We start from the raw sequence: 26,913 nt of genomic DNA, 5'->3' as shown, positions 1-26,913 counted from the left end.
TGTATACCCGACGGACAATTCTTGATTTCTTGGAATGCACATGCAGTTCTAAAAAAAAACTCCTGGAGAATGAGGACTCAGCAGCACAGCCTTGAAGTGTATGCAAATATTGGCAAGAACCATATTTTCAATTAATTCTGAGCATGATTAATAATTTACTGCAGTTGACTCTCAAGCTTATTCTGATGAGGTGCACAGCTTTAGGAGTGGAATTAGAGTCATGCATTAATCGGATTCTTCTTGTATTATATTCAACAACATGATGAATACTGGCTCCTTAATCAGACATGTATTCACTGTGCAGTGCAGCTGTTTTGAGTGTCCATTCTTCACCATAAATACTGTACAACACATTGACTCAAATCGACAAGGATATTACGCTGCAATTTACTGTAGATGTACAAAATAGCGCACATAAAACAGACACTGCCTGTAGTTCTGAACTCAACAGTAGATGGCACCATTGGCCTGGTTCAAATTCCCCAAGTACATGCAAGGACAGTGACATCTCAAAACATTGTAATATTAATGATTGAAGCACCAAAATCACAGGCTTAGGATAGTATTTATTCAGCAATGCAACTGTTTGAATGAAATTAGACATCCTCTTGGTACATTGTTATTACATTCATAATACAATAAGAAAACAAACAATTGCAGCTTAAAACAGTTAGCGTCTTAATAAACCAACAAAGGTGATTTTCATTCAATAAACATTTTTGCTTGCCCCCAGTTTAAGGCATATCCCCATCCCATATCCACATGTTGTGATGATAGTAAAGAAAAGTGATGTATAGCCTAACCAGCTGATCAACTCCTCAAACACATCAGAACTCGGACCAGAGGATTAGACACCAGGGTGGGAATTGCACAGAGGCCATGGCCTCCGTTGCCCCTCCCACTGGCTGTGATGCCCTGAGATCCCTAAGGCCACCTTGGCAGTGCCCTGCTACCAGCCTGCTACTGTCAGTTGCTTTAAAAGCATCTCTCAGTTTAATGTAGCCTGCCCTATGCAAAGGATGTGTCATTGGCTTATTTTAACACACATTTCAGAAAAACTGCTCTTCACGATGTCAATAGAGCAATGGCCTTTGTGACCTGGCATGTGACTTTGTGCCCTAAATTTTTTTGCAACGCCGGAGGCCAAATGGCCTTGCCCCAAAAATGACGAAATTCCCACCCTGTTAGACACTCTTAACTATTATACATTCAGCTATTTCAGTGTATAAAAATGGAAACTGTTTGGAATACACAAATATACGAGAACGTAAAAATATGTACAGCTTATTTCCTTTACCCTCTATAAGAAGTATAAATTCAACATAGAAAATAGTTGTTAGGCCTTCTAGAGCCGTCATTTTGACAATGTTCACCCCAGTTGTTCTCAGCTGGGACAGATCTTGAAGGAAAGGGGATAATTGTTTCTGCCTTCAGATGAGCGTATAAAGTGGTTCTAACCAGCTTTCATCTTATTTTTACATTCTGGGACATTTAATTTCCTTGATGTGTCATCAGCCTATGTGCGCTGGTAGCGCCATGCGGGGAGAACAAAGATAGTATAAAAGATAGAGCACAATATTTCCTCTTTGCGCTTTAATTGTTGAGCTGATGCTTGTTCCTTGTTGATGGAACCATAAAAAGCGATGGCTCTTGTGTGCACAGTGGCCAGAACTCAACAGCTCTGCCCGAAGTGCGGCTCAACTGTCCCTACTGCTGCACCTGGATGAACTGCGGCTGGTGGAGCGGTAGGATCTGCAGAGGAGAAAGATAACGATACAATATTTAACTTTTGTGGCATTAAGAAGATTGTCATATCTGGGCCATTAAGTGGAAAAAAAGTTAAGGTGAACATAGTCAAGAAAATTAGCTGAATACTTAAGAGGTTTGTCGGTACATCAACTGTAAAAACTGCAATAGTGTGTATTCAGTGCTCTATGGAGAACCATTACAAGGCTGCCAGTTCTTTGTCAAGAAATTGTAATGGTCTCAAAATAATTCAGTCACTAACTTTACTTTGCGAAAGATAAATTTAAATTAATTGAAATATAACTAAATTCTTCTGTAGAAAAAAACTGAACAATGTGTAGCTTTTGGTGTAAAACTATCATTTAATTCTGGGCCACACAGTAAGGAGAACAGTGAAGGGGAAAGGATGAGCCTTGTTGTGTGGTAGGTTGAGCAGAGACAGAGAGCTGTCTGTCTTACCGGGACCGGCGGTCTGAGCTCCTGTAGCTGTGACTTCTTCTGCGCCCTCGTCTTCTGCTCACGCTCCGGCTACGACTCCGACTGGAGTAGCTGTCAGAGGAGTCTGACCTGCATTGCCATACAGCCAGGTGACAACAGCAGTGTTACTTTGGGAATATTATCAGGATGGTGTTTAATTTGAAACTTGTAGAGCAGGGGTTCCCAAACTTAAGAATGGCGCAGCCCACTTTGAAATCTGTAAATCTTCCGGGGCCCACTCAACCCTTTAATCACAACTCTGATCAACACACGAGACTAAGATGATGTATTTGCCTATATGTTTTTTTATATTATATATTTTTATTTAATTAACAGAGAATGTGAACTTGGGCATAAGGGAAATTAATAATCCATCCACATACAAAAACATTTCAGCAAAATACCCAAATCTGATTGCCAACATTTTCTCCACCCTTACTCATCAGAAGTATTTGCATGCCTAACACATTTGTTGAGACAAAATGTGATGAGCAACAACAATAAATAAATCCACAAGCTATTAATGCTAGGCTGTGAAAAATGCTACCTTATCTGTAAAGGGGAGACTCGTGGGTACCCACTGAACCCGTTTTCATTCAGATAAATTTAGCTGAGAGGTCAAGGGACCCCTTTGAAATAGTTTTGCCTCACCAAAATTTAACCTATGTTTGGAGTGTTATTTAGCCCATGCTTGGTACCAATGGATGCCTTAGGTCTTCTAGTTTCTTCTGATAACAGGATCTCCACTGTAGCTTTACAAATGACCCTGCTACAGCCATTTGATTGCCTGCGAAAATCAGGAGTGTTGGCAGACCACTCACAGCCCACCTTCAGTACCTCGACGGCCCACTAGTGGGCCGCGGCCCACAGTTTGGGAATCACTGTTGTAGAGGTATCTACAAAATGGAAAGCAACACTCTGCCATGTTGGATGATAGACCAGTCCACTGACTTATTCACATGTACACATCGATTCAATTGTCGTCTTTTCTCTGATTATCATAATCATTTGACCAATCTGTCCGCCTGCTTGTTTGGTTAATATTCACATTTTCATGCAATCTCAATTATTGCCTGAAGACATCAATAATCCCTTCATCTATGTTACTCACTAACAATCATATAATTAATTTTGCTCCCAACTTTGCAAGTATCACAGCTTATGAAAGAAGCTTAACTGGCAGGTTTGATGTCCTTTCAATATTCCCAAATAATATCGCAGCACTCTACGTTTTATTCACAGAATGTAAATTGTAATTATGTTATTTTGATTAAGATGTAATTAGATTATGGTATTTACAATACAGTTGTTTTAATCAGAATATTTTCAGAATTGGATTTATATTGGAATAAGGATGTTCAGTGACCGTTTACACAAATAATTAATTGAGTAATTCTTTGTGTAAATAAATGACAAGGGGCTCACAGACCTGGATCTCCTACGGCGATCATATGAGCGACTTCTGGAATGGCTTCTGCTGTATGTCCGACTGATGGAAACAAAATCATTACAATTAGTCAGACAGACAGTTCTGGATCATTCTCTGGGAACAAAGAAAAAACTAAAATATATCATACGAATTGTGGCACAAAAGATTAATCTCTGCAAGGTAGTTTATATAGTAGGGGTGAACCCAAATAGTCGACAATTCGTTCTAAGGAGCCTGATTCGACTGCCAATCTCACAGTCGAACAGTCGCAAAATGTGGTTATGAAACAAAGGTCATTCAAATGGGGGTGCTGAATGTCTGATTTTACATAGAATTGCTTGGTTTCTCCCAATAGATCATGATATACAGCCTATTTTGGTATCAGTATCAGCCTATTAATACCGCAAAACCAAGTCTCAATTAAACAAACAAGCTCATGCCAATGGATTTTCTGACTGCCAGATACTCTTATTAAAAAAAAGGATGAGAAAAAAGAATAGTCGAATATTCATATTGAACAGCCCAATCTGATTCGACTGACAGAATTCTGAGTGGAAGACAGCCCTATTATATGGTTAACTAGAAATATGACTAGCAGTCTACATCCAGTCTCCATTATGTAGACTGTCCAGACTCATACAAGCACAAATACCTTGAAGCCCACAGCGCAGTGGTGTGGCCATTCAGCCTTATGGCACTTTAGGCAATGTTTAGGAGTACCTCAACAACATGGCTAATCATTTTTAACATGGCAAATGGTCCTACCCCTGCCCCAAAAGCACCCACATCCCCCCCAACCACTCCCCCTACCCACCCCTCAAACTTCGACACTCTATGACCGTCCTAGCTACAGCCACTTTACACCAGCCCTACCCCTTTCCCTCACCACGGTCCTTCTGACCACCCAGAGCCCCCTACCCACTCCCTCTACCCACCCCTCGAACCGTGACTCTCTACGACCTTCTTATCCCAAGCTACGACCCTCTTCCCCTAGCCCCGCCCCCTACTGATCACACCCCCTCCCACTACGCACACCTCCTAGCCACTCCCCCTAAACGCCCCTCGAATCCCGACTCTCTACGACCTTTCTATCCCTAGCTATCGCCCATTTTCCCTAGCTCCGCCCCGCTCCCTCACCACGCCCCCTCCCACCACCCACTCCCCCTACCCACCCTTCGAATCCCGACTCTGCGACCTTCCTATCCATATCCCCACCCCCTTCCTTGATGGAACAGATGGACATGCGGCCACAGTGACCTTGAACTTTGACCTTTGTCCATCAAAATCTACTCAGTTCACCCTTATGTCCAAGTGGATGTTTGAGCCAAATTTGAAGAAATTCCCTCAAGGCGTGCCTGAGATATCACGTTAACCAGCATGAAAATGGCGGTCGCGAGGGCACAGTGACCTTGGACTTTGACCTCTGACCACCAAAATCTACTCAGTTCATCTTTGATTCCAAGTGGATGTTGAAGCCAAATTTGAAGCAATTCCATCAAGGCATTCCTGAGACATCACGTTAGCAAGAGCCGGACAGACGGACAATCCGAAAACATAATGCCTCCGGCCATGGCGGAGGCAAAAAAGAAAAGAAAATATCTTTCTACATGACAGAGAGGGAGTACCCTCTGAGCTCCCCGTCCATCAACGCATTTATTTTAAATTGCTGCTGATTGTTTTTAAAGCACTAAACAGGCTTGACCTTTCCTATCTTGCCGAGCTCCTGGTCCACCACGGCCCATCCAGAGCCCGCTGACCAACTGCTGCTGGAGGTGCCCAGGACTAAGTTAAAAACCAGAGGAGATAGAGCCTTCACAGCTGCTGCCCCTAGGCTCTGGAATAGCCTCCCCCTCGCTATCAGATCAGCCCAGAGTTTCTTTTAAGTCTCTGCTAAAGACCCACCTCTTCTCCCTGGCTTTTGACTCAAGTTGAGCTGTTTTTTCTGCGCCTTTCGTTTATTTATTTTATTCCTTTTATTGTCTTTCAACTTTTATCAATTTTTATTACTTGTTTTACTGCACTTTGTACTGCACCTTGTTCTCTGATTAGTGCATTTGTACCTGCTTTATGTTTGTGTTTTTACTTGTAAAGCACTTTGATCGGCCTGTGTCATTGTAAATGTGCTCTATAAATAAAGTTGACTTGACTTGAGCCCGATGTTATCCCCCTTGATGTCAAGTGTCTACCCTGATGAAATGTTGAGCAAGACACCGAATCCCCAAGAGATCCCGGGGGTGCTGCCTATTGTGGCGCTCTGCAATCAGTTGAAAACACTTTCCCCACTGGGATCAATTAAGTATCACAATAGATGATCAAATCAGTGTTTCAGGGTGTACCTGTGACTCCTGTAGCTTGGATATGTGCTGCTGCGGGAGCGTGAGCGCCCTCTGCCTCGTTTCCTCTGACTTCTGCTGCGACTTCTAATGGTGAAAAGTTGTATTACAAATTGCATTTCAAAGCAAAGGTCGATTTCACAGACATATTTAGCTTCTAGACTAAAATCGTCCACATCTATCAACTTTATAACTTCACAACAGACTTGATCCATGTCAAAGCCATCAGTCTTCACACCTATCCAACATTCAGCAAGATTCAGTTATGTTGCCCTCACCCACTTTATTCAACCAAAATGCTGTTTCCCTGACCTGGATGAGGAGCTGGAGCTGCGGGATCGACTTCTGGACCTGCTGTAAGAGTGGGACCGTCCCCTGGAGTGGGACCGTTTACTGGATGCAGAGCGAGCCTTCCTGGGTGGCCGGGTGCGGGATGCACCCCCGGTCCCTACCACAGAGGGGGACTTTTCCTCACTGGAGCTCTCCTCGTTCCTCGGCCTCTGGTTGAGCCGTGCAGTCTTGCGAACTTCATCAAACAGAGATCCTGGTCGGACCCGGCTTTTACTTTTTATCTCCATTCTGACTCCCTGGGTCTTGAGGCTCTGGCTTTCTTCAAGTCTGGCCGTCTTCATGGTGACAGGTGGCAGATTCAGATTCTGCAGAGCTGACATTCCTTTCAGAGGCTTCCATTTTAGGTCACTTGCAGCGCTAGATTTGCCAGCGACTACTTCATCTTGCAGCGCACAAGTTGTTGTCGCAATGGCAACAGAGGCAGCAGATTGTTGCTCTTTGTTATCAAGCTGGGGGGAAATGTTGCTATCCTTGCTATCCTTACTTGCCATTTTTGAAGGGATAGAGGTCGTTTTTATGGGGAATTCAGGGGAGTTGTTGAAAGAATCTTGATTAACTGGAGGTTCAACAATAGTCTCAGCATCATGCTCTGGGGTACATATATCCATATCATCTAATGACTCTGCTTGATCTTGGACACTGGGCAATTTCATTTTGTTAACACCGTTTTTGCTAGATGACTGATCTTGAAGTTCGGCTTGTTTTGAGTCTTCGTTGAGAAATTCATTTGTTTTCTGTTGATTGCTCATTTGTCTGCGATGTTCCGGTCTGTGAGGCTCTGCCTGTGTACTCTTATGGGAAGAAGTGATATTGTGGTCCTTCTCATCCATACTGTCGCAACCTGGGGATCTACCAGGCCTTTCTTTGACAACTCTCCCTGGGCTATGTTTCTGTTCCATTCGTTTCTCTTTTTGGGAGTCATCTTCCTCTTCCTCCTCTCCAAACTCCAACGGTGGCTGCCAGTGAAAAGTCTCTTTCAGCTTCTGATGTTTTCTCTTAGATCTCTTTGCCTTGTCCTTAGTGCGATGGGAACCAGCTTTGGTCTCACCTCTCCTCTTGTGTTTATGCTTCCGTTTGGCTTTCTTTTTACTCTTGTGCCTCTCTGGCTCTCTCTTCTCAGGATTTTCCTCGGACTGTTCAGAAGCACCAGACTTCCTGCGTGCCACAGCAATCGCCGCCTCTGATGTCTTTCTGCTGGTCTCATGTTCTGATTCTGAACTGGCCTCCCCTTCCTCTTTCTCAGAGGCCAATATCCTGGCTGATGCCTTTTCAGAATCACTTTCAGAATCCCATCCAGCAAGGGCAGATGACCTCTTGTCAGGAATTTCACTTGTTTCGACTGCTGGCTTCTGTTTTTTAGACATGTTAGCACTGTTGCTTTGGCTCAGTTTATCACTATCGCTATCCCATTCAGACCTGCTATTGAGGTCCTCCACTGGTTTTGAACTGTGATGCTTAGTCACCTGATCCTGAGAGTTATCTTTCTCTTTCATGTTCCCCAAAGAGCTACTTCTCCTAGAGCCATTCAGATTAGGACTAGGCTCATTGCCCATCCTGTTCTCTGACTCTGAGTGTGAATCTTGACTTTTGGGATGTGAAATGTGCTCATCTAAATTCTTGATCTTTTTCAGAGAACTGTAATACTGTTCCCATTCCTTGTCTAATGAATTCTGTTTGACACTACTTTTCTTCTGGGAGTTTTCAGAATCTGATCTGCTATAGGAGGATGACCTGCTATTATACTGCTGAGGGGATCTCGACCTGGACCTAGAACAACTTCTACTCCTTGAGCGACTGTATGAACGGCTGTAGGACTTGCTTTTGGAAGATCCACTGCGTGAGCGTCGTGCAGTTCTGTGAGCCTTGTCAGTGCGAATATATCCTCTTTGGGAGTCCTCTGGAAGGCATTTGGGCAAGGACTGCACATTCTCTGTAACATTATAGACTATTTTTCCAGTGGAGGAAAGAGTAATAGGAGCTGTCTTTACTTTAATTTCCTGAATATGGCTGTAGGAGGACTTCCAGGGCTTTTGACCAGGCTTCCAGCGCGAGGGTGGAGGACTGTCACTCAGTGGTATCACAGGGACACTTTCAGGCGCTGGGACAGTAGGGACTCTGGGGACAGGTGCGACTTTGCTCTCTGGACCCTTCTCTGGCACTTTGACCAAAGCATCGGGCTTTGGCTTGCTCACTTTTCTCTTTCTCGATGATCTGGATAGATTCCTCTTTCTGGACCGTGATGAAGACCTGGACCTGTACCTGGACCTTGTCCTGGACCTGGATCTAGACCGAGACACGGAAAAGGATTGAGATCTGGATCTAGACAGGGACCGACTTCTAGACCTAGACAGGCTCCTGGATCTTGAGTAAGATCTGGACCTGGACCTCCCTCGAGACTTGGATTGACTGGATGTATAGGACCTAGAGTAGGACCGTGAGTCTCTGGACGACAGTGAGGGTCGAGGTCTCTTGCTGGTGGTTGAGCGTCGCTGACTAGAGGAGGATGGAGATGGAGAACGAGATCTTCTTAACTTAGATCTTCTTCCTGAAGACACTGACCTTTCACTCTCTGACAGGTGAGGCTCTTGCTGCTTGCTCTTGGAGCTCTTCTTGTTATGTTTACGTTTTTTGGCCTTCTTCTTGTGTTTGGATTTTTTTTTCTCTTTCTTGATTTGGCGGTGTGGGCTGGACCTCTCCGAGCTGTGGTCTGAAGAGCGCTCTGTTGACTGAGTCCATGCAGATTCACTTCTGGCGTCCCATCTGCTTGAAGAATGGTCATTCAATCTGTTAAGTCAAAAGACACATCAAGCAAAAAACACACTTCTGATAATGTGGTTCGCTATGTAACATATTAAGTTGCAGTCGTACTTATCGCCTTTGCTCCATCTCTCCACGCTGGGAGGTTGATAAACTTTGGTTCTCTTCATCTCTTCTTTCCAGTGTGGTGGGGTTTCACTGCTGCCGTGCTCTTCCACAGATGCAGAGCGGGATTTAGACCTTGTGGGAGTGTGGTATCTCTGCAGAAAACATCAAACAAATTAAGATGGCAGCAATTATCAGTATACTTCAACACTTTCCACATAGCTCACCGAGGCCATGATTAGTTCACCTTCTGTGCCTGAGGTGACTCAAGTTTGATTATGTGAGGATTAAAAATAAGTCCACAGTGCAGATACAGTAAGAGGCAGAAGGTTATACCGATGTAAACAGGCACAGATGAGGGAGGGGAACAGAGACAAATTTCATTTTGTGTGTCTGTGGTCCTTGAGAAATCTGAGATGCGGTAGGTCTCTGACTCTGACTCTAATCAAACATAAAAAGAATAGAGCTTTAGTCACAAATCTTTGATAACAGTTCAGGTAGGTGAGCGTACCATTGTCCCTCTGCCTTTGATTTTGCGTCCAGACTTGGTCACTGCTGGTTTCAGATCACTTGCAAGAGATGATTCTTCTTGCTCAGTTCTGAAAAGACCAAGTTTCTGGTTAACTTAAGGTGCTACAAAAAAACAACAACAACTAAAGTACAAAAAGAAAAAATGCAGTACACCCAATTTCTCACATAACTGCACATAATAATAGCAGAGCAGCAGAACTGACATCTGGGTTTTGTCTTCCTGAGATGGTACGTCCCGTCTCAGCAGGAAGCGGTTCTCTGGCACAGGTGGGATCTCCTCTGGCCGAACTACAGGCTTCTCTCTCTTCCCACCCTGCTCCTTCTCTCCCTCCATGTCACCCTCTCCCTGCGCCATCTCTCCAGCCACAGGACTGTGAAAGCAACAACAAAACACAGTGGAAATCATAATTTTGTTATGCACACCATCAACCGATTGGGGCAGACACCGGTTCATGTCTTGGATTATACTTTTATTTATACGTGGATATAGTGATGAGACTGGATGAAACCTGCTCTCTGAGAATCTAAGATTGCTACTGATTAAATGTTGCTGCTTGAGGCAACTGGGACGGTGTCATTAGGTGCATTTGAATAATTAGGGCCATATGATTTCCGCAAAATGGAAAAAAAGAATAATTTGGTAATAAAAATGGAATCAACTGTAAAACATGGTATATTGCAGAATTTTCAAAAGGCCTAATTATCAAAATCAAAAGTAGACCTAATTATTGTAGTAACCTAAATGATTTAATCTATCTATATCTATACATTTGGCAATGTGGGCAATGTTTGTCTGTTTCAATTTTTGTACCGGCCACAACTATGCCGTTTTATGTGCGATCGGGCTGAAACTTTCAGGGGTCTAAAGAGCACCCATGCGGATGACCTGACGGAGTCGTATTTTTTAATAAGGTGATTGCCCTAATTTCCTAATGATGTGATGTCATCAGTGATGTCATCCTTCCTGGTTGAGGCTATCTGGCTATATAAGTTCAGTGCTGATGTCATCGGTGATGTCATTCGTGATGAGGTCATCAGTGATGTCATAGAGCAGGCGAGGCTGTGTAGCGGCCGAGCTGCGTATGCGATACGCAGTGGGCGAGCTGCAGGGCGGGTGAGTCCGCGAGTATGCCGTTTTACTTGCGAAGAAGAACGAATCATGAAAATAAATTAAACGTTAAAATAAATCCGCTCAGGAGGCACTAATTGCAAGTCTTTCACTCCATTTCTTATTTTGTAATGTTATATTCTTCAAATGGTGAGTTATCTTTCATTCATTGCATTATGCTATAGTTTTCTCTTGCAGTATTCTAAGCAACATGTTGTAGTCGGGTAAAGGGGGTACCTGTATTTCAAAATCAGGGAAAGGGGGTACTGAACCCAAAAACCTTTGGGAACCACTGCCCTAAACTAAAGTTAAAATGGGGAAAAAATGAATTTGGAAAAAAATCTAATGGAATTTGGAAATTGTTTTTAACAGATTTCATATGGCCCTAAATAATTATGTAAGCTTGTACAGTAAATGTGTGACTATGAAAAACAATTAAATTACCTTTGGTTGGAAGGTAGAACATCAATGGGCTTCTCCCTCTTTGATTCTCTCCTTTTCTTTTTGGACCGTTTACTCTTAGCATGTCTCTTGTGCTTGCGATGTCTGCGCTTTTCAACAGATTCACTTTCCGATTCCATGGAAGAGGAGAACTGAGAGGACGACTCATGGGAACTGAGGGAAGAGTCTGCAGAATGGGAAGTTCTTTTCCTCTTGCCTTCAAGTACTGAAGTAAAGAATATGACAGGATCTATGTCATTTCACAAACAAATTAATGATACTTTGTTAGCCTATATGTCATGAGAGGAAGACATTTTTGGAATTTTGCCCATCTCCTGTCTACAACAAAAGTCACAAAAATGAAAAATGTCTATGTTTGAAATAAATATACACACAAGGCAAGTTAAAGTGCCAGGAGTCATATGCAGGGTGGCATTGTGCTGCCAGAACACAGGCTTCTTTCCTGGTATGTTGAAAGCAGGCCTGTCACAGTCAGATGGGCAGCTGCCAGCTCCACTCCACACAGATCAGATCACTGATCCTCATTAAATACAAGATCGGGTTACATGCCCCGACCCATTCTAATGCCAACCTCTTACAGCATGAACACTAAAAATGACCCACTTACATTGATAGGCAACACAGTAACCACACACACACACACACACACACACACACACACACACACACACACACACACACACACACACACACACACACACACACACACACACACACACACACACACACTGTGGACAAAAACAAAGGATAAAATAAAATAAAAAAGCGTACGCTTATTTATAGTCTCTGGAAGTGAAAACAATTGTTATACAACCATTCAGTCGTGGACAACAAGAGTCCTTTCTGCTAGGGATGCAAGGTTTAACAATCCATTGAGCAAGTAAAATGTTGGATAAATGTAAAGGAGAACACCCAGTTTTACACTTAAATCAAGAATTCACACGTTATAATTATATATAATATATATTCCATAATGGAATAATGGCAGAGTTTCTGCCTTCTCTCCAATACAATGGAACTGGATGGCACTCAGCTTGTGGTGTTCAAAGTGCCAAAGAAATCTGAAAAACTCAACAGCAATGTCTCTTTTCATAAATCATGACCCCGTTACTCAAGATAATCCACATACCTTGTTATGAGCAGTTTCATGGAGGAACAATTGTCTTTTGACCGAACTACACCTGCTAGCTGCTAGCTAGTTCCTACATGAGACAGCAAAAGAAAATAGTTCCTACATGAAACTGCTCACAACAAAGTCTGTGCATTATCTTGAGTAATCGGGTCATGATTTCTGGAAAGAGACAGTGCTGTTGAGTTTTTCAAATGTATTTTTTTGGTGCTTCGAGCACCACAAGCTGAGTGCCATCCAGTTCCATTGTATTCAAGAGAAGGCAGCCATCTCTACGGCCGATATCTCCAAAACTCAGGCAAATATCACAAAACAATATAGATGGATAAATAGCAATACAGGTGAGAGGAAAAATATGTATTTTGGATTTTAGGGTGAGCTGTCCCTTTAAGAGAAAGAAGATCAGTTAATGACAAGAGCACCTACTATCATTAGCAGACTTGGTGATGAGCTGGCCGCAGTCGACCACTCTCACGTCAGCGTAGGGTCTGCTCGCTGAATCAGTCTTCAGCCCTTCAATTCTCTTGATCACTTCAAAGCCCGAGATGACGAGCCCAAACACGACGTGGACTCTGCAGAGGTGGAGAGGATTGATAACTGGTTGGATCACAACTATACAGGGACTTAAATATTGCTGGATACTATCTTAAATTGCTCATTTGGGAAAGGTTGAATGGGGGGGGGGGGACAGGAAAATCAAGACTAAAATTAAGGGTCAGTGTTAACTGTGAACATCAACTGGCATGCCTTCTGTAACCTCAAATGTATTAAATTGAATTTACACCATTGGTCGAACTTACCCATCTAGATGAGGTGCCATCTTAGTTGTGCTGTTTGTGGAATAGCCAGAAATCAATCAAGCCAGGGTGGGTCAAACGATAGCAGTGGTGGAGTCATGAAACAGGAGAAAAACAGAGGAAGAGAATGAGTTTAAATAAGTAAGTAACTTAAACAAAGTATGGGTGCTACCATGGTATGTAGATGTGCATGTAGATGTGATAAATGTTTAAAAAAGGGAGAGAGAGTAATTGTAAATACTTTATAAGACCCATTGTTCAAATATACACGATTATATAACACTGGGGGAAAAAATGTTTTGAGTGTTGGTGGATATATAATTAAATATCACAGTATATCCTCCTTGTATGTAAATCATACATTGGATTATGCAAATAAGGTCTCTCTATCAACATTTTCACCTTCATGTTTGACCTGAGCTTTGAGTCAGGGGTGACACGGATAGGTGGTGGCAACCTGTTACCGCGATAACGGAAGTCTACAAAGTGTAATTACAGGTGTCAGTGCTAGCCACTGGTGGAAATCATTTACATATACCCCCAAAATGGTCAACCTACTCCGCAACACATTTGCCAATACAAACTACTGAATGATAAATACAGTCAGGAGAGAGAAACACAGCCTTGGAGACACATTACCTTGGAAGAGCAGGATGCTAGAGTTTCTGCAAATTTTACACAAAAACGGCAAGAGAAAAAATGTAACACATTTGTAGGTAAAAAAGAATGAATCCATGTTTCTCTGCACTTTGAATTCTAACTGCACACAGAGAAGGGGGTGTTGACGCTCACACTGAATGACAAATTCTACTCTAATGAATCAGAGAGAAAAGGGGACAAAAAGCAAGGTCTAAAATGAAATGTTACAAAGGGCTGACTCTCATGCACAAATGCAAATCAACAATGCACACGACCTGTGCAGTCACGTCGTACAGGTAGAAGCAGTGCTACATTTTCTCGTGCATACTCACATGAAGAACTGTGAACCGTTGGTGTCCTTCCCCCGGTTGGCCATCGACAACAGGAATGCTCTGTCGTGTTTGAGAATGAAGTTCTCATCTGTTGGGAGCAGAGAAAGAGGAGGGAGATGTCTCAGACTGTCTGATTAGTGATAAAGGACATGGTCTGGGGCGGATAGGGAAAAGAATAAGTGTTTTAATCCATCAAACCTTACATTTGCCTCACCCACCTGCCCAACTATCAAGCTAGCCATTTTCTAAAAACCTTTGGGATCAAACTGACTTCTGGTCAACTTTTAAAATCGCTCCAATGACAGAGAAAACAAACCATTTGCATCGGAGTAACCATTGATTACATTTCAATGTCGCACTCAACATAACAGACCAACCTATCTTTATGAAGCTATTTGCTAAAAGCATTCAAACATCGACAGACAATGAAGTTGTGTCCTAATGCAGAAATTACAGACCTGTATTGACCCAATTCAAAATTATAGGCATTGTGCAATAAACTTTTCCAAGGAGATCATATCACACATCATTTATCAAACTAGCCAGCTACATGTAGCAAGCGATCTTATTTTCTCTCCGTATTGGGCAGAGAAACCACCACTCTTGTATTTGGCTACATTGTCATAGCAGTCAATCTGAGAATAGCTACGCTATATACAGTATTATATACCATATGGGTACCTGTAACATTTGCAGTAATATGAGCAGCCCGAGGCTTTTGGGGGTGGCCTAACTAATAGGGGAGCTGTATGAATGGAAAATCCTACTAGATCCCCACAAAGGCCGATCTCCATCAGCACCCTTGCAAACATGAAGCCTTTGTACTGACTGAGGAAGGTGGGGAACAATGTTGACATGGTGTTACTGAGCCGTGTACATCTCTTACCTTCTCATTTTGCAAAAGACCACTCTATAAATAAAAGAATATGTTGAAAATTTTAGGCAGGAAGATTGGAGCTTTCAATAAAGAGAATGCCTACCCTCCATGCTGATTTGAAAAAGCCCACTACTTGGACTAAATTAAAGGCAGAACTAGACAAAGGAAAGTGAAGGTCAAGGGAGTCATTACATACTGTTGGTAAATTGGCAGGAAAACCATGCTTACCACAATAGGCACATGCATCTCTACGCTCATGCAAAAGTAGCTAAGTTGCAGCTTCACAGATATTTAGATGTCTACCTGTATATATAAATGAGACTTCAACAATCTATACTGCTTATCAGAGAACTTCAGCTTCCCGTTACCTTCAAAGTAGCCACCATATATAGATTCTCCTCCTCTTCCATTTCCTGCAGATTAAAAACAAAAAATTAAACGACAGAATACAAAGAAAACTCAACCTCATTATATTTAAAGACACACTAACTGGGCGTTCACACCAAGTCGACTTTTGCAAATTCGCGCATCGAGATTACATAAAGTTAGTCTTGCGTGGTCTGAATCACAAGTCAACATTTACGGGTTTTGCTGCAGGAAAAGCTGCGGCAAGCCTCTGATTGGCTGGGCTGTAACGGAAGTCCGGTTCTCTGCATGCATTGGTGCATTATTCAAAATGTACCGCCCCACGGTTGGTCAATTCATGTTTGTCACGCATTTTGTTTTGGTCTTAGCGGGCGGTCCTTAACCACTTGTCAAGAGTTGTGGCCCAGATGTAAATCTTTATCTACGGATGGCTACTGCGAGACTAATATAAAGTCAATGGAAACATGCGAGCAGGCGCCGTTTTGCCCCGGGCAGCGCAAATGAGGCGAATGAAGCGAAATTTCGAGATGCGAATGATGCAAAATGCGAAAATTTTCAACTTTGGAGAATAATTTGCACGGTCAAACTTTTTGTCGCCTTGGTGAGGTGCACACTGTTCAGTTTTTCTTGTTATTTTTTTTTTTTACAGAAAAGAGACTGCCTCACCCATTGCACTGAAAACGAAAAGGCGGTTTGCATACATTGTTTCCCTGATGACTAGATGAAGATGCTGCCATTATCAGGAAAAACTACAATATAGGTACATTTTCCTGGACGCTTGCCATAAGCTCCCCCAACATAGCGAATGTTCTGGCTCCTATAGACGTTTCAACTCGACAACATAAACTTTCTAAATTCCCCCCAGCTTACTTCCTGTTGCAGTGTTTGCTAGCACAATAACTGACAGGACATAAGCTGGGTTCCAAACGGTTGCCTACTACCAACTTTTCCATTTAAAATTCTGTCATTATTGGCATCATACAGTGCCACGTGCTGTGAAACCCCCGAAAAGAGGGGCCTTAACAGGTGCTTTTAATAACATCTAGGGACAGGCATTGCAAACTAGCCTAGGCTACAAATGCTGTGGTACATATCAGATGTTGACAAATGTTATATGTTATGTATCTGTCCCTACATAGATTAAATGAAAAACATCAGTTAGAACAGTTTCGCTGTAAGAAACAAAAGCAGCTACTCCTCATTGGCTTGTAAAAGAAAATGGCAGTGGCAGTTTGAAAAAGGCGGAATAGTGTGAACACGGCCTAAATCAACTGATTATGAGAAAAAGTAAATTGTGTCAAATGTATTACATGCTATGAATCACACACTTTAAAAGTAAATGACAGGTTATAAGTGGGACATTATTTTAATATGCAGGTTAACCTTCAGTGAAGTCGCCTCCCTGGACCATAAAGTTCTTTACAACTCGGTGAAACGTGGAGCCTTTGAAGCACAGCTTTTTCCCTGTGGTTTTCCCAGTTCTCTTTTCACCTGCAAACAGATGTGGGTTAACCAAGCACTAAACAAAACACATGAAACATACAACCGGCCTGCTACTGTAGAATGTGAATTTGTTACCCACAAGCCTGATAAAGAGGGACCGGAGGTGTTTCAAAATGGTGTTCTTGAATGCTGCCACGTTGACTTGCCACATGGGCTTTTTATTCTAAACAAGGCAATGAAGCCACAGGTGGGGTGGTGGGGGTGGGAGTGGGAGGGGTTTTGATGAACTGGATGACTTTGTTCAGGCATCTTATCGTTAATTATCCAGTGCAGGACTGACATTCATTAGAACAGAAGTCCTCCCCTCCAGTAACTGGCGACAGGATATTGGACCAAAAGCTTTTACCATGCCTAGTATTTCCCTTTCCCTCTGGTAAAAGGAGAGAAGGTGGAGTTTTATGAGTTGTGTGTTGGCTTGCTTTTCGAGGACAGGGGGCTGGCTGTGCAACTGGGCATCTTGGGTTGCTAATCTGCCAGCATTTTACTTCACTGGCTCCTGCAGCGTTACAAGGGTTTGGGTTTCCTATGGGCTACGTACGCTGAGCAGCTCCACAAAGCTTTCAGAGAGCCAGAGCAAACTGCACAGCCCAATGGTGCGTGTCACTGTGTTGTGTTGTGTGTGTGTGTGTATGTGTGTGTTCAAAAAGGAGGCAGGCTAACCAGCCTTCTCCCATGTCTGCTCTACCCTTGAAAAATGAGAGCGAGGATTGATCTGCCGTCTGCTCCCAGATTGATGGCCATCTCTAGGCAGACCATCAGCACCACAGTCCACTCTGTCCTGGTCAGTGGAATGAGCTATCTAGGGAGACGGTCCCAGTGAGTCCATCTGTCACCAGACGATTCACGCTGCAACCAGCCATACCTACAGACTTTAGGCTACTTTCCTCGTTAGGTTATGTGAACACTTACATTAGAAAATACATACAAGGGCTGCAACTAGTGAGTATTTTCATTATTCGATTATTTTCTCGATTCATCGATTAGTTGTTGTTTGGTCTATAAAATGAGAGAAAGATGACGTCCTCAAATTTCTTGTTTTGTCCACAACCCAAAGATATTCAGTTTACTGTCATAGAGGAATAAACAAACCAGAAAATATTCACATTTTAGAAGCTGGAATCAGAGAATTTTGACTTTATTCCCCCTTAAAAAAAAATACTCAAAATGATTAATCAACTATCAAAAATAATTTACTTCTCAAATAATTGTCTGTCGATCGACTAATCTTTGTAGCTCTAATACATGCCTATTACTGGTAGGGATATGGATGGTGATGCTCTGGCTATTAACATCACTTTTTTTGTATCATGTACATTATGCACCTTGGCCACCTCAGCCACTAGGACGGCCCCCCAACTTCTCTTTTTATCAATAACACATTTTCAGTACGACTTTTTTGAGATAGTGGAAATAGAATATTGACGTCCTCAGTTTTTAGTTGTCAGTTGTTTTAAGGTGTACACACAGACCTACTGTAGCACTAGCAGCATTCAAAATCGCTAAAAGCAGACTAACTAAATGATTGTATGTAACACTATGTAAGCACAGTAACATTTCCATTAAACATGTACAGGACTGAAGATTACTCACCAGTGCACAAACAAAGAAAGTTTTTGCTTGTCTTGGGACAAATATCTGAAAAAAGTTGAAAGACTATGCGCCCAACTGCGCACGCACGCAACACGCACATACACGCACGCACACACACACACACACACACACACACACACACACACACACACACACACACACACACACAACAAAACTAAATAAGTTACTCAAAGAAGAATCATTATTCCAGCCAGCAGAGAAATGGAAATGTTTGCAGACATTAAAAAGGTATGTTCAATATCTTATCTACTTGGTGATCATTGTAAGAAAAATAAATAAATAGGCCGAGGATATAATGAATGGTAAAACAGCAGTTTATACCAAGCAGAGGTGATGTTATTACACTACTGTTTGTTTTGTAACATCTAATTAGAAGAGTCCTGTGGTGAAAGTGAAACCTAGACATTATAGCAACTTTTCCATGGCCAGTGGCAAATCAAGACACAGGAGTGGTGAAGGTGTGGTGTGTGTTGGTGTTGACGGGTCGAGGTGTGTGGTGTCATTTTATCCCTCATACCCAAACATAAGCAAATTGTATTTTTCAGCCCTTGGCTGAAAAACTAGCTCGGTCGTTCTTACATTCAAGAGAGAAATCAGCTGTACATATATGGTAGTTTATGTTAACAAAACACATAATACCAGTGGCCTCTTTTGGTTACAGTTGCAATTATAAAAATACAAACAAGACACATTTCAACACAATCAAATCAGGCTATCTAGGCTATGTACAACTGGGTGTACCACTTTAACTCATGTACACCCCAACATGCCCTAAGGCTACAATAACTACTACATACCCAATGTCTAAAGTTACTGAATATGTTGGCTCTAATGAATCAACTCTGAAATGAGACTTTAAAGCAACACTGTATGCATGACTGAGTAATCCTCACAGCCCTCCTCTGATTTTAAATGATCTTACCTGGTTCCCGGTTGAGCTCCACATCAAAGTAACACTGAGGGCGATCTTTCACCCCCATCGTGATCAAAGTCTGGGTGACCTGAAATGTACAAAGAGTGCAAAAGTAACTGAGTGGTAACAATAATACGGTTGTCTTCTCTTAAAGTAGCAGTATGCACCCAGTCCGAGTTCCCTTTTTTCTTCTCAATGTAAGCCTAGTACAGCGGAAGAGTATACAGTATAAGGAAGTGCGTGTACCGTACTTGGAAGACACCGTAGCGAGACTAACAGAGGGGGAGGAGAGAGAAATATGGGGGAGGAGAGGGAACGAGGGAGGAGAGCGAGAGTGTGAAGTCTATGGGGAAATGGAATACTCTACTGGTAGTTATGCAAATCCAGGCACAGCACAGCACAGCCTGCTTGCTGCCTGTTTCCCCCCCCCCCCTTTCGTTCCACTCGTACCTCCTGGTTATCACTATGTCAGAGCTTAGGCACTGAAATGCCACATACCGCCACTACTGGGCTTGGTTAACGGCACAGCGAACCTAGGAATGGACAGACGATGCAGAGACTTAAACCACAGCGGTGTCAATGTTCCCATTAACCAAGAAACTGCAACATATGATATGTCTTGCACATTGTCACGTCGTCTTGTGCACATGTTACTTCCATTTGGAATTTTCGATATAATGCACATGCGCAAATCGGCACATTCTGTACATACATCACCTACCCGAAAAGTCATTTGAATAAAGCGGTAAGGTGTATAGTCTTTTATAATGCACATGTACACACTTTCTGTGTAGATGTAAATTCTGTATATTGGCACATCTTTGCATAACGATGCTGTAAATCCACTAGGGCTGGCCTCTAAAAGTTGATCAGTCGAATCATCAGTCGAGAGACCCGTGAGCCGATGAAGATTCCTCAAGTCGCGCAATCTTTTTTTTTGCCTCTCATTATTCAGACAAATCCATTATCCAATAGCCCGACGTCGGCAATTCAAATCTTGCATGATCATGTACATTCTCTTGCTTTTTAAATGCTCATGTCCCTATCACTCTTTTGCATCGCCTGTTAATCTGGTCAAAATAATCACTGAAGATATTCTATTAAAAGATATACAATTAGTCGAATATTCGTATTGGACAGTCGAATCAGATTCGACTGGCAGAATTCTGAGTCGAGGACAGCCCTAAAATTCACTATTTGCTCTCTTCAAATGTGTTTGTTCTTTTTCCACTTACAGTATTTGATACTGTAACTGCATATATTGACATTAATAGTAGGCTATATTTTCATGTCATATTCGTACATATTATGCATTATTTTGTCTTATTATTTGGACATTCATATGTAATGTGTCCATACTTGCTTCTAGTCATGCATTCTACTTAACATGTTGTGTTGAAATTTAATTTATATCACCCTCATTTGCTATATTCTCATATAGCGCTATTTGTTTGATGTATATTTACTGCTGCAATGCCCCAATTTCACCACGGGGATCATCAAGTTTCATCTTAAAACGGACCAGACTGTCACTTTATGCAGATAGTTGTCAAATACATAACTATAATACTAAGTAATTTTTCTGCAAACACTATGTTAAATGGGCCTACATGAAGCAACAAGTCTCAAAGTATGTACACCTGCTACAATACAGGCCTTGTTGTTGGAGTGATACAGATCCCTCCTTGACTATCTTTTAGTACCAAACAGGGCGATGGATAAGAACAATGCCACTAGTCATTGCTGAAGGAAAGTAGGCCTAGCTGGCAGGGCAGCTCAGCACAGCACAGGTCAAATGATTGTGATCTGGAATGTGATTAAAATTCGAAACAAGACACTTAATCTGTTGGAAAGTTAACAAGCTTAAAATTAAATTAACGTTTTTAAGTAGTCTAATCCTTTTGTGTATCGCATCTGCAAATTTGGCAATAAACTTTTAATTTTAAGCAAATGAATGGAGAGTGACAGGCACTGCGGTATTTAAACCTTATCAATGAAATGATGGGGTGTGATTATAGTGAATCTATTATTGACACCATCATGTCAGCTAGCACACCTTAACCCCAAAACAGCAGTGCACTGTATTAATAGCCTACTCATATCATATTACAAAGCTTGAATGTGCTATATATATATGATTTGGGGAAGGCATTGTCAGCTTGCAAAAGGTTACTTGCTAATTATAGACAACAACAATCACCTTCAACTTTATAACCGAGCTAACTAAAGCAAAGTAGTTTAGATCAAATAACGTTATAGGTGAAGTACCGTATATCACCAAGTAACGTTAATGCAGATCAAGAGAAAATATGTAAACCATTGATAGTACAATGTAAACGCAAGGCTAGTTTAGCTAGCATGCTAAATACATCATCACAAGTGTCCCGACAACAGGAACTAGCGTTACTGTCCGTGTCCATCACGACAGAAACACGACGTTGCATTACATTAGTATGCCGAGATGCACGTTAGATTAAGTGACTGTGAGCAAGAGTGTGACTTGCTGGCTCAGTTGTGTCTCATACCGAGTGCTGCAAACTGAAACAAGGCTCACAACAAATAACAAATAGCTAGCAGCATATCCGTATTGGCTAGATAGCTAACGAGTAACGTTAGATAATTGTGCTTCCGAATCGTAGAGCTAGTAGCTAGTAGCTACCTTAGCTAACGTTAGCTAGACTAGAGGTGTCTCCCAACCCCAATATTGACAATCCATAATTAGCTATGGAAAACATAGTTTTGCTCTTGCAAAAGTTATAGATGATGTAATTTATTATTACTAACCTATATACAGTAGCTAGCCCGGTAGCTAGCTAGACACTGACGGTCGATAAACAGCTAGGTTTGTGGTAAAGTTCACACACGGTTGTGAAAAATGTAGGTGCGCTGCTGCAAATACGAGTATTTTGTCCCTCTCGACTTTCCGTGCGATATTTGTTGTGGTTTGCGCTATCAGGAAGAAGACTGGGAAATAGCTTGTCGGCTAATGGGACTGATTCACTGTACTACGTACATGTTATATTAGGCGTCTCTACGTTCTGTATATCGCGAACATTAGAAAATATGTACAGTTATTGCACAGTTGAAGTTGGTGCTAGCTAGCTGTACCTGGTCTGTGTTTCATTCACATGATGTAACTAGCTAGTCAGCTAACCTAGCAGCTACTACTACTACTTGCAGCATGAAACAAAAGATAAGGTAAGGGGTAGCTAGTCATTACACTACAGTGCAAATATAATTAAACTTGTTGGACTACAAGCTTTACACCAGTGAGTATGCCTACTGTCCGATTTGCAAGTGCCACTAACTCCTCCTCCCCTGTACTTGGAGGAAAAACTTGCCCAACAGAATAACTGCTACAATAACGTTAGATATCTAAGTGGTTTATCATATTGGGTGGTATCTTAATTAATATATACTGATGGTCCCAATCTTTCATCTTACCCCATGCAGACAGTGTGTTCTCCATGGAGCCTGTGGAACATGTCTCTGATCCTGTTTGCCTTCGTGGTGCGGGTCAGGGATGGACTCCCCCTGTCAGCCTCCACAGACTTTGAACACAACCGAGAGCTCCAGGAGAGGAAACAGCAGCTCAGGACCATCAGCAAGGCACTGGCCCTGTTCCCTGACAGAGGCACGGTCAAGGGCCAGGACCTCAACATATAGTAAGGATTCAGGGGGAAAAAAATTCCCATGACATTACTGAGGCATTAAGATCAATGGCTTTATTTTAGTATGGTGACTTTTGTCATGCAGAGGCTGCACACAACACTGCCCATTTGATTAGGGGCATCCTGGTCAAGCTGTGCCAGGCTGTTTGTTTACTAAACACCTTCTTTCCTCTCACCTGTTCAGCTTTGTCTCTTCTGAGGGTGTATCCTACATGACCGTGTGCCACTGCAGCCTCCCTGTTGCTAAGGCCTTCTGCTTCCTGGAAGATCTGCGCTGGGAGTTCACAGCATGCTTCAATAGCACTGTGGTTGCCTTGGCAGCCAGGCCATATCCATTTTTGGAATTTGGTGAGTAAGGAGAGAAATGGTGTTAGTGTTAATACCTATGGTTAGATTAGATGGTTAGATTCCCTGCCTACCAACACGAGGGTCGCAGGTTCGCGCCCCCGTGTTACTTCGGCTTGGTCGAGCATCCATACAGGCACAATTGGCTGTGTCTGCGGCGGGAGGGAAGCCGGATTGAGGGTATGTGTCCTGGTCACTGCACTAGCGCCTCCTCTGGTCGGTCGGGGCACCTGTTCGGGGCGGAAGCGAACTGGTGGGAATAGCATGATCCTCCCACGTGCCATGTCCTGCCGGTAAAGCTCCCCACTGCCAGGTGAAAAGAAGCGGCTAGCAACTGCGCATGTGTCGGAGGAATCATGGTGCTAGGCTACGGCTCTGCCCAGATCGGCAGAGGGGGTGGAGCAGCGACCGGGGCAGCAGGGAGAAATTGGCCAAGTACAATTGGATAGAAAATGGGGGGAAATCAGGGGGGAGGGGAATACCTATGTTTTATAGCAACTATAGGTTTGCTGTTGACATTAGAGTTGTTCCGATAGCAGTATCAGAAATGCCTCCCATACTGCCTAAAATGCTCGATCGGATATCAGTGAGCATGCAATTCTATCCAATATACCACGGAATTTATTAGCCCCATAAAAAGTAGTCTGCCTGGATAATAACTGCAGTTTTCCCGGAAATCATACGCATGTTCAGGTATTGGAATCAATACAAAGCTTCTATCTTGTGCTGACCCTTCCCTAAATTGGAATTCAATGAGGGGATTTATCCAAATGAGTGTATCTGTATTTATTTTATCCTATGCCTGCTGCCAAATGACAGACACCACCATTCAGAAGCTGAAGCAGCAGTACAACCAGAGTGGTGGTCCGGCCCTGCAGGTCACATTGGCAGAGGTCCAGGAGGATCTGAAGATCCACCCCCCACAGGTTCTTACCTTGCAGGAGATGGAGCTAACCAACGGGATAGCTAATGGGCATATGGAGCAAGTTCCTGGATCTGGTAAGGTTTAGCATAGCCATAGACTAACAGCGTTTGATAGCACAATACATTTTATGGTGTAGGTTGATTGTTTCATGCTCAGGTGACCTAGAATTGGGAAATGGCTATCATCTAATTTGTCATTGTGTTTCATCATTTTAGACACTTTTATATTGTGACGTTTTTGTTTCGTAGGTCAAAATCTGAGAATGGAACCAGTGACAGCACCAGGCATCCTCTCCCTGGTCCTTAACATCATGTGTGCGTCTTTGAACCTCATCCGGGGCGTCCACCTCATAGAGTACACATTCCAGGTATGGGCCAGTACCAGGCAATTATCACAATTCAGTTAAATTGATTATTTTTTACCATTAGTTGGTAAATCTAAAAAGAAGTCCAACATGCTGATGGCTCATGACTCGAGCATAAATGTATACTGTGCTGTAATCATTGGAACAGGTTTGCTATAATCAGGAATGTTGATACACCTACCAAAGTACTTGTGTGGTTGGGAAAGAAGAAGTAGTAGTTTGGAAGTAGTCATGCATAAGATAACAACAATGATTGTAAAGCTGGTGGAACTGACTACAGTTAAGCATTTTGCAGTGCAAACAGTGCTTATGTACAAAAAGAAAATGATAGTGATGAGGGATCTGTTTATATAACTGCAAATATTGTCACTCCTGGAATGCTTTCAGCTAAACATTGCATTTATTTGTCTAAAAGGCTTTACCTGACTGCATTTTTCATGATCCAAAATTGTGTACATGAAAAAGAAATTGGGCTTTAACCTGAATGAAGAATCATTAATTTATTTTTTCTTCTTTTATTCCTACTTTTTACACAGGACGACTATGAAGGAATATGGAATGTTGCAGCATTTCTTCTGGCCTTTGTTTGCTGTGTATTTCAGGTACGGCACATGTAAATGTTCACGTCATAATTGTTTTTCTAATTCTTCTGTCCATTTTGGCCAATTTACAAGTTGAATTAACTAAACCAACCCGTGTCAAACTCTTTCTGATCACCATCCATTTGATTGACTTCTATGCCAACAGTGCCACCTGTACCTGTTCCATTCATCTTTGAAGAAAGTGAAGTCCTTCACTCTGTTGAGTGTGATTGTCCTATGCAACTTGTATCTGTTTGGCATGAGGAACATTTGGCAGCTGTTCTTCCACATGTCTGTCGCCTCCCTCTCCACCCTCCTCATCCTCTCCCGTAAGCTTCAAGACAGAACCAATGACTGTGGGGTCTGAGGAACAGAGGACAGTTTAGTGTGTTGCACAACTCCCAGCTCTTTGTCCACTTGTCTCACCAGTTTTCGGTGCAGGTAAGAACAGGGAAACAATCGACTTGGCTCACATGAGAACCTTGATGAAGATACGCACTGTTTGTTTGTTTTTAAGACAAAACATATTCGTGAAATTTTGTGTCATCGTGAATGACGTACACGATTCTGGAGTTAATAGTTTCTCGCACACGTTAAGTAGTTGCAGTTTGTGTACATTGTTTCCAAGACTGTAAAGAGTATGGGGCGAAATGCAGCTCTGGTTGACTGACGTTTCAAAAATGATCGGGTATTGATTGAGAGGCTTAGGATGTGATGAAGGGAATGGTTATTTTAGGAAAAACAATGCTAGCCAGTCAGGGTATTATTTAAGGTTATTTCACTAGGGTCTGGGGGGGGGAAGGGGGGGGGGGGGGCGGTAGGTGAAAAAGGCCAAAATGTTTTAAGCAGTTGAAGGATGCTTACCAAAGTTTCCATATAGGAAAACAATGTTGTCCTAATCTTCAAGTTCGCTACGCTTAAGATTTTATAATTAGGGTGCGTTTCTCTACTCATTTAGCCCAGTATTATTTTTGCTACCACATGCCGCTGTTGATTATTTTGCATAAAGTAATCGGGTTAAGACGAGAGTTTACATCGTTAGGTGAGGTATCACAATTGTAAACTGGCATATTTAATTATACCTTTTAAAGTAGGTATACATTCCTGATTATCAAATAATTAGGCAGCCTTGAAGTAGCGTGATGCATATCCTATTTATTCAGCTGGGTTTAAAGCATTTCGATTTATGATCAAACGAAGCAGTCAAGCAAATTTGACAATGGAGCGATGTTTCTGCTGTCAAATTACTTTCTAATTGGGCTAGAAGATAAAACCCTGATGCAAAGATGTAAGTGTAAATCTGAGGTGTTTCATGCCTTACTGTGTGACAATGCAAATATAGTCAATATCTTTAGTTTGTTTACTTGTTTTGACTTATATAGATATATTGGCAAGTGCTCAACTACTTAAAGCAAACGCTCAAATCTAAGGGCTCTGTTGTTTCATGACCTCGTAGATATTACATTCTATACAGAGAGGAAAATGATCGAACTTATGGTCGTGTAGGGCATAATATTTGATATCTTTTAAATGTAGACTACTATTTTCAATACTATGTTCA

At 42.3% G+C, this 26,913-nt stretch overlaps 2 protein-coding genes across 5 annotated transcripts; one reads left to right on the top strand and one right to left on the bottom strand.

Annotated features, from left to right (window-relative positions):
* Positions 1 to 555: 555 nt before the first annotated feature.
* nktr (natural killer cell triggering receptor) lies at positions 556 to 22,337 on the bottom strand. 4 transcript variants are annotated; one of them, XM_083654958.1, is made up of 17 exons: positions 22,251 to 22,337; positions 19,476 to 19,554; positions 18,533 to 18,607; positions 16,823 to 16,930; positions 15,442 to 15,486; positions 14,197 to 14,284; positions 13,229 to 13,258; positions 12,855 to 13,000; positions 11,282 to 11,504; positions 9,933 to 10,100; positions 9,710 to 9,797; positions 9,205 to 9,353; positions 6,298 to 9,120; positions 5,989 to 6,072; positions 3,653 to 3,712; positions 2,206 to 2,313; positions 556 to 1,752 (listed from the first exon to the last, which is right to left on the bottom strand). In XM_083654958.1, the coding sequence occupies exons 2-17, from the start codon at positions 19,531 to 19,533 to the stop codon at positions 1,698 to 1,700; spliced, it is 4,308 nt and encodes a 1,435-aa protein (XP_083511084.1). In that variant the 5' UTR covers positions 19,534 to 19,554; positions 22,251 to 22,337; the 3' UTR covers positions 556 to 1,697. The 4 variants fall into 4 exon arrangements, with proteins under 4 accessions (XP_083511084.1, XP_083511085.1, XP_083511086.1 ...); XM_083654959.1 differs by having other exon boundaries at positions 6,298 to 9,096; XM_083654960.1 differs by lacking the exons at positions 16,823 to 16,930; positions 18,533 to 18,607; positions 19,476 to 19,554; positions 22,251 to 22,337 and adding an exon at positions 15,083 to 15,106 and having other exon boundaries at positions 15,442 to 15,468.
* A 216-nt stretch (positions 22,338 to 22,553) lies between these two features.
* On the top strand, positions 22,554 to 25,719 carry sec22c (SEC22 homolog C, vesicle trafficking protein; the record flags this gene model as incomplete). Its single annotated transcript, XM_083651120.1, has 7 exons — positions 22,554 to 22,664; positions 22,920 to 23,131; positions 23,322 to 23,485; positions 24,302 to 24,481; positions 24,656 to 24,774; positions 25,308 to 25,373; positions 25,519 to 25,719. The coding sequence occupies exons 2-7, from the start codon at positions 22,950 to 22,952 to the stop codon at positions 25,717 to 25,719; spliced, it is 912 nt and encodes a 303-aa protein (XP_083507246.1). The 5' UTR covers positions 22,554 to 22,664; positions 22,920 to 22,949.
* Positions 25,720 to 26,913: the final 1,194 nt, after the last annotated feature.

Source organism: Poromitra crassiceps (assembly GCF_964638095.1).
Source record: "Poromitra crassiceps genome assembly, chromosome: 2".
Taxonomy (NCBI): Eukaryota; Metazoa; Chordata; class Actinopteri; order Beryciformes; family Melamphaidae; genus Poromitra; species Poromitra crassiceps.
The sequence above is the reverse complement of the archived record's forward strand: the minus strand, read 5'-3'. Positions and strand labels throughout refer to the sequence as shown.